The 7,443-nt window shown below is 32.7% G+C and overlaps 2 protein-coding genes across 2 annotated transcripts; both read left to right on the top strand.

Moving 5' to 3' along the window:
* The first annotated feature begins 2,606 nt into the window (after window positions 1-2,606).
* Window positions 2,607-5,979, top strand: LOC137401033 (uncharacterized). Its single transcript, XM_068087376.1, has 3 exons — window positions 2,607-2,697; window positions 3,760-3,918; window positions 5,906-5,979. The coding sequence occupies exons 1-3, from the start codon at window positions 2,614-2,616 to the stop codon at window positions 5,966-5,968; spliced, it is 306 nt and encodes a 101-aa protein (XP_067943477.1). The 5' UTR covers window positions 2,607-2,613; the 3' UTR covers window positions 5,969-5,979.
* LOC137400933 (short-chain collagen C4-like) lies at window positions 5,972-7,168 on the top strand. The gene is made up of 3 exons (XM_068087273.1): window positions 5,972-5,978; window positions 6,020-6,181; window positions 6,966-7,168. The coding sequence occupies exons 1-3, from the start codon at window positions 5,972-5,974 to the stop codon at window positions 7,166-7,168; spliced, it is 372 nt and encodes a 123-aa protein (XP_067943374.1).
* The last annotated feature ends 275 nt before the right edge of the window (window positions 7,169-7,443 follow it).

The following is a 7,443-nucleotide window of genomic DNA, read 5'->3' on the forward strand; positions in this document are numbered from 1 at the left end:
TGAACAGCAGTGACGGACAATACTGCTACGGAAAGTACTGTCTGTAGAATGGAGATATATATATATCTCCATGCTATATTATATGTATCTATATATGTATATATGTATATATATGTATATATATACACTATATAAATATATATAAAAGCGAATTGTCTCTATTGCAGGTAAATATATATACTTGTATATATACATACATGTCTATATACATATATACATGTACATGTTTTTATACGCTTATACACGAGCGTGTTCAAGAATAATAATTGGACATTTAGAAGTATTTGATTCTAACTACACACACAAATTTGTTTCCATTTTAAAATTCTTTGGGTTAGTTAATGTAGTATTTTCTTGGCTTTCAGATAATATAAAACGTACTGCTTTCATAATACTCATAATAGTTCCGTAGCTATGAAGTGCAACATGCATAAATTATGGGACATTTTGTGATGTCCAATCATCTATGCATGTTCTGCATCATCTGTGCACTTCATAGCTCAAGAACTGCTATTTTGAAAGCAATAAATTTTTTATTGTCTGAAAGCCAAGAAATTACTGCATCAATTAATTCATATTTTTTGTAATGGGAGCAAATGTGCATGTGCAGTGGTATCAAATAGCTCTAAATGGCAAATTATTATTCATGAACTTGCCCATATATTAAAAGAGTTCGAGTAAATCTGATTCTGAACAACTTTTTATATCAGCTGTTAAATTTTATAGATGGAAGAAGCTACAGCAGGAAACAATTTTTGGGAACTGAAAGGTAAAAAACTAGTCTAAAGACTAATAATCATTTTCACGATATTCTCTACCATGACACCAATCGTGTTTATACGTCTGCTTAAAGCCACGCTGAGAGCGTTAACAAAGAGTGGTGTGTGCAAAAATTGAACTAATTTATCTAGCTTTGCAGCTAAGTGTACTACCAGCTGTGCTGTTCGACCACCTTCAAACATAATAGAGTAGTTGTGCACATACTGAAGATCCATATATGACAATCTTTGGCGATTCGCGACACTGCCAGCGTACCATTAATAATAACTATATGATCGCTTAGTTACAAAATATTTGTTGTTACAAGTACTGACAACGCAATGTACACTGCATGGGCTACGGCTAACAAGTTTTTTTTATTTCTTTTTAGTACTGTAATTCTTTTTCTAAGAAAAAAAAGCAGGGCTAGTATCCAAATAGTTTAATATTAGTATCAATGCCCGGCCGAACTCTTTGACCCGCTGCCGCTTGCAAGTTCTTTATTTAAGTTTAGTAAAGAATATGATATCATGGACATCAGAGTATGTCAGTCTGCATGAATCAAATTCCAATGTGTATGTATCAGACATGTATCTGTTTGACATGATGAGGCCAAAGCAACAAAATTGTTCTGACAATAGAAGTGTAATCTTAAACACAGCCTTTAGTTAGTTGAGCAGTTTGTACTGAAATGATATCCACGTTATATTTTCATTCTGTGTATCAAATACTCTAAGCTATAGTTGCATGCTGATATTTGCAATATTTTGTAACATTTTAGGCTTTACATCTTGGTTGATCAGAGTTAAGTGCCAAACAAAAAAACATAGTTTTTGGAAAACTAGTTCAAATGAGTTCAATTTGATAATACTTCGTCAAAATGTCTGCTACAACTCATCTTCTTGCACATAACCAATTCATGTTGTCTAATTAGTTAGCATTTCACAGAATAAAAATTATCGTTAGACAAATACCTGATTAACGTTTGGGTAAAACTTGGCTCAGATATCTCTTTCACTTTTGTAAACAAAATAGCACACCTGGGAATGTTAAAGCTCCAAATTCTTGAAGTTAACTTAAAGTTAAAGTCAAGAACTAAGATAATATTAGATAATTTCTGACTAAAAGCTAATATTGTAGCAGTAATTCACTAAATTGTTGGAGAGCTCTTGTTCGCAGTTCCGCTTTGTTGTTGACACTCTAGAAGATGAGTGCTGTAACCGAGGCTTAGCATAACTATAATAGTCAAATTATTTTGAATGTATTTATTTTACTTAAAATGTTTGACGTTGCACCTTTTGGCCAACTTTGTACCGCACACTGGCAACAGTGATAATTAATAAAGGTTTATGTCTAATGCGCCGCATAACAAATTTTAATATTTATTTGTTTGCTGATTTTGAAGCAATAAATGAAAAAAATAACAGTTTTTTATGAAAAAATTATGACATTTCGTCTAATGTAAATTTTAAATGCTAACTTTTATTTTTGAAAAAAGTTTTAGCAAACTTGTAACATTATGTTAAAAGGTTGTATATTTGCTGTTAACAATTTATTACCACTCTTTAATTTGACAACCGTAGGCACATAGTAAAAGCATATTTAAAAGATCAACCAGTTTAAAAATATGATGTTAAGGTCCTTGATGAATGTTTTTAAGTAACGCTTTACAAAAAATGATTCCTGTAGCTAATTGTAACTAATACTCAATTTTTTTGGCTTCCCTAAGTATTTATTAAGATTAATTTACTTACAACACGTATGTCTGTTTAGTTGGACCTCCCGGGCCCCCTGGAGTTGGAGGTAGAGATGGAAGAGATGGAGTAGTTGGAATGCCAGGAAGAGATGGATCAAATGGCAATGATGGAACAGATGGTCGAAATGGATCAGATGGACTGCCAGGTAGAGATGGAATTCCTGGTCGAGATGGAGAAAAAGGTAAAAATTTATGATAGGATTTTTCAATGGGCAGAGTTTTTAAGTCTGACTTGTGAGCAGAAACCTAAAAAACAAAATACCTGCCTTTCTACAGTATCTTGGTACCAGCTGCCATTGAATTAAATTTTGATAAATATGCTATTGAAACTCAACTAGTTCGACAAAATCCTTTTCTGCAATCTATCTTTTTCCTCCACTTGTGTTAGTACGTGACTGAATGCTAAGGGAACCCATGTACTGATTAATATTCAGTATTTAGTTTTTGAAACACAACTAAACTACAAAAAAGTTGGGTTTGTTAGCTGCCATTGCATTTCTTCAAACGAAATTTGACTATCTATAAAAATATTTGAAATTTAAAACAATAAATCTCATGAACTTTACTTTTGCATTATTGCTCCTCACGTTTATAGATAGAACTCTTCACACCAAAACTTTTGTAACAATTTATCATTGTTTAACATAAATGTTTAAACTAATTAATAACTTTCAGATTTGATAATTCATATTTTGTGATGACTGGAAAAGTTTCATTTTCCTCCAAGTCATGGTTGACTTTGGGTAAAGCAGAACTATTTAAAGAAAAATTTATTTTACAGGTTAATGTATGTAGGTTAATTTCAAGTTTTTAAAATATGCGTAGCGACTTTACGCTACGCACAACGTTAGTAGAGCTTGTTGTCCTAACTTTTGTTAGTAAATTGAGCAATACGGATACTAGCTTACTCAAATTAGCCAATGTCAACTACATTATCTGTGACTGTTTATGAGCTGTTTTTGGATATTCATGCAATGCTAGGAGTTTGGTTTGTAGACCTATTGCATCGAGTATCTTCATAATGATTATTATCATATTTATCAAAATCAATTTACCTTGGAGTTTTGAGTTTTGCCAATGTTTCTTTATGATTTAAGCTCGTTTTCACGCTTAAAACCTAACTTGTTTAAATTAACTATTTTCTCACACAACAAATAACTTATCTGAATAGATAAAAGTTTCGAGTAAAACAGCAATTTGGCTTCTTAATATGCTTTCATAATCTACTTGAGCTTTGTTTTTAGGAGATGTTGGAAACTCTGGTGTACCCGGTATTGAAGGCCGTGAAGGGCCAGCAGGTGAACCTGGTTCAAAAGGAGAATCTGGACAAGCAGCTGGTGGTGCAATTTACACTAGACGGGGACGAACCACGTGTGGATCTAATGCAGTGCTCATTTATGAAGGTATATTTACATGAGCTACCACTGTTTAATAGATCAAAACTGGTTTGCATGACGGAATAATTTTTTTAAAAAGTAAGTTTGTTTATTAAGATTGTTCTGTCTGATAAGGAAATAGCCTGATTCTGTGTGTTAAACTAAAAGTTTGCTCTAACGGTGACTCACTTTATTTCTTTTTACACCTCCTAGTAGTGTGTCTTAATACAGAAGGCGCTTCTACATGTATATTGTATACCTGCTGTATCTTAATTACAGATAACAGAAATAATTTATCTGAAGATTTTGCTATCAACTACATAAAACCTTTTATATAATACAACAGGTCAACTTGGGCAAGTTTTCAAATTCTGTTTGACCGCCAAATTGTCTCACCTCGGTTGCAAAATAAAAAGAAGCCGTACTAGTAATGTTATATTGATTATATATACAACTTCTGCAACAATCTAGTTTGGCATGATATATTTTCAGATCTTTCCACAAAACAGAGAATAGGATATTTAACAAATACATCTTGCAAACGCAAATGTTCATAAATACAAAGGCGATCGATTGGTGGAGGTGTTACAAACTGGCCCCATCAATTTCAATGTGAAGAGTTGGAATATAGTCAAAAGTTCTCCTTTATCCTAACCTTGACCCTTTGATAAAGATTGATGACAAGCAAAAAGTACCACTTTTTGTGAATTATTTTGTTTTGCTTTTTTAGACGTATAAAATATTTGCTATGAAATTTAATTTGCAGAGAAGACTCTGCTATTTAGAGAAAAATAAGCAAACCATTGTAAATGAATCTCAAAGGTGTGCCCTCTCCAACTTATTATAAAATTACCTCAATCATGGTATATAAAACCAGTGAGATTGATAATAAAAACGAAAAAAGTTGTGGATGCAAACTAATATTGCTGAAGTTACAGTACAACCAACAAATTAAACAGGTTTAATAAAGTTTTTCCTTTTCGTACGCCGAAAAGAGTGAGTTTGGAAATTATTGGAACAGATTAGGCTATTTACATGTATTTTACTGTTCTTATAACATAAAGTCTCTGTAACATAAAGAATCCTGGAATGAATATTCACGTTGTAGGAGCGCCTACTGTAATTTTGTTTACAAAACAAATAAACAAACACCAATTGACTAAACTTGGAATAGTGATAACTCTGACATTAAAAAATTTACAATATGACACACTCCTCTTTTTTGGTAAATGCACACCTGAAATTGGTATATCTTGCAGTTTAGCACTTTATGACATTGCATTTAACATTTCAAAGCAAATCTTACAGACACACTAAAATTCCATTAAACACTTTCAAACTAATGATGGTATTCTAATCAACTAATGGGTCAGAGCTAATCTGACTTAATTAGTCGCCACTTTCAGGATTAGTTACAGTGATATTAGAAAAAAATCATCCCAGATAATAATACTGTATGTAAACGGGTTGCTTTGATTTACGTTCAAACACATTTCTCTCTATTGCATGGATATCTATCCCGTTATTGGATGAAAATTTTGTCAATATGAATGCTGCTGGCATAAATTGGTGCTTCCGATGTTATTGGTAAGCTCTCTTCATAACTAGAAGTGATTAAACCAAACTTGAAAATGTAGAAAAAAAGTATGCCTTTTAAATTTGTCAAGGTCTTCAGAAAAATAGCTTCAACTATTGAACCTTTTGAATAATATATTCCAAAGTTTCTAAATAAGCCAAGTGATGTGTAAAAATTGCTATATTCTGTAGTATAACAGGTTTCCTGTTCATCTTAACATAGGTTTATTGAATATTCGATTGGCTGAATGTCATATTTAAGAAAAATCACATAATTGGCTCTAAAAAGACCGAACCAATCAACAAGCTATTGATTCAATAAATTTTATCTGTTTCAGCTGGCAACTTGCCCCACATACAGTCTTGGCTATAACATCGTAGTGAAACTATAACTGTAGTCTGAAATGGTTGTGCTATAACAATGTACCTCAATATTTAGGTTTTGCTGGAGGATCTCGGTTTGACCATCAAGGAGGAGGAGGCAACTACCAGTGCATGGTAAATGATGCTGAGTATAACAATCATAATACCAATTTGTATACCGGTTTTATAGCCGGTACCGAATATGAGTCGGGAAACTTTGGTATATTCAGCAACTCCGCTCAAAATCAAAATGTACCATGCGCCGTCTGCTATGCTAAAACCAGATCATCAGTAATCATGATTCCTGGTAAAAGGAGCTGCCCTGACAATGAGTGGACTTTTGAATATGAAGGTATGTTGTGTTTGTGAAATAGGTATTAAAAAACAGGAACGCTAAGTTTAATGGTTATTACAAAATGTCGTCAAAAGATTGACATAACACAATTACATAATGTTATGACCTTTAACCATATCCTTTTGTTATTATGTTACAATTGATAGCTTTATCAACTACAATTTATACAAAATGGCTGGTTCAAGTTCCTTGTGCATGAAAAACTAAGCATTTTTTAACAGGTTGGAAACATTTGTTTCTCGCGGAGAGCCAATTTGTACAAGCATTTTCATAAATTTAAACTTGTGCATATGAGAGTTTTGGTTAACATACCAAGTAAAAGGTGAAGGATGTATGCTCATTAGTGTAATGAAATAACTCTGTGTTGTAAATAAACAAAAATAGCAGGGTTTTGGTACAGAAAAGGACTATCTATTAAAATAACAAACCAACAAAGTGTTTTTTCTTGCCTTCACACATTAGCTAATCATCGGTGTTGACATCATAATTTCTATGTCTACGTTTTGCTAGCAAATTGATTCCCTGATATCCAAACTATGAGCTGGTATTTTTAAGTTTTAGTGTAATGAGTATGCTAAAAATCATAAAGTGGTAAAGCAAGATCATGCTAGTAACTATGCTGCCAACAAATGGTCTCAACTTGACACTCTGTTTATTTAGATCAAAAGGTTTATAATTTTGTACGTATGATGGATACTTGAAGTATCTCAATTTGGTAATATTTGCTCTTGGATATAGACAACTTAGGATCACTTCACATTGTGTATTATATTTGTTTTAGGCTACTTGATGTCTGCACAAAGCAACCTTAATTGGAGGGCAACGTTTGAGTGTGTTGATGCCAATCCAGAGTACATGGAAGGAGAGGGTGCTAATAATAAAGGGGCACTTTTTTATTTCAACAGAGCTAGTTGCGATCGAGCAGTTCCTTGCCCACCATACAAGCCAAAAAAAGCCATTACTTGTGTTGTTTGCACAAAATAATCTATTTTCATCGACACGTAAACGATTTATTGAAACCTAGTATATTTTCCAGACTTTAAAACTGTTGTAACCCTGCCATCATATATTTTATTGTAGACGACTTTACCCAATGTTATTTTTTGTGTTATGCTGTAAAAAATATTTTCTACAACATTTACTAGCTTTTGAGTGAGTTTCACATGCACTGAGTTAAAAAGAATCACCATGGCAAGTGCCCTCACAGCTCTGATGCTACTGAAATATTAACACCATTTATTTGAAAAACAAAATGTGAC

Source organism: Watersipora subatra, chromosome 7, assembly GCF_963576615.1.
Source record: "Watersipora subatra chromosome 7, tzWatSuba1.1, whole genome shotgun sequence".
NCBI classification, from domain to species: Eukaryota; Metazoa; Bryozoa; class Gymnolaemata; order Cheilostomatida; family Watersiporidae; genus Watersipora; species Watersipora subatra.

Bases quoted from the DNA above. Each gene is read 5' to 3' on its own strand.
- LOC137401033 (XM_068087376.1), top strand. From the start codon at position 2,614: ATGGCAATGATGGAACAGATGGTCGAAATGGATCAGATGGACTGCCAG. The intron at 2,698-3,759 runs GTAAAAATTTAT...CTTTGTTTTTAG, and splicing joins TGGTCGAGATGGAGAAAAAG to GAGATGTTGGAAACTCTGGT. The intron at 3,919-5,905 runs GTATATTTACAT...CTCAATATTTAG, and splicing joins TGCAGTGCTCATTTATGAAG to GTTTTGCTGGAGGATCTCGG.
- LOC137400933 (XM_068087273.1), top strand. The intron at 6,182-6,965 runs GTATGTTGTGTT...TATTTGTTTTAG, and splicing joins GTGGACTTTTGAATATGAAG to GCTACTTGATGTCTGCACAA.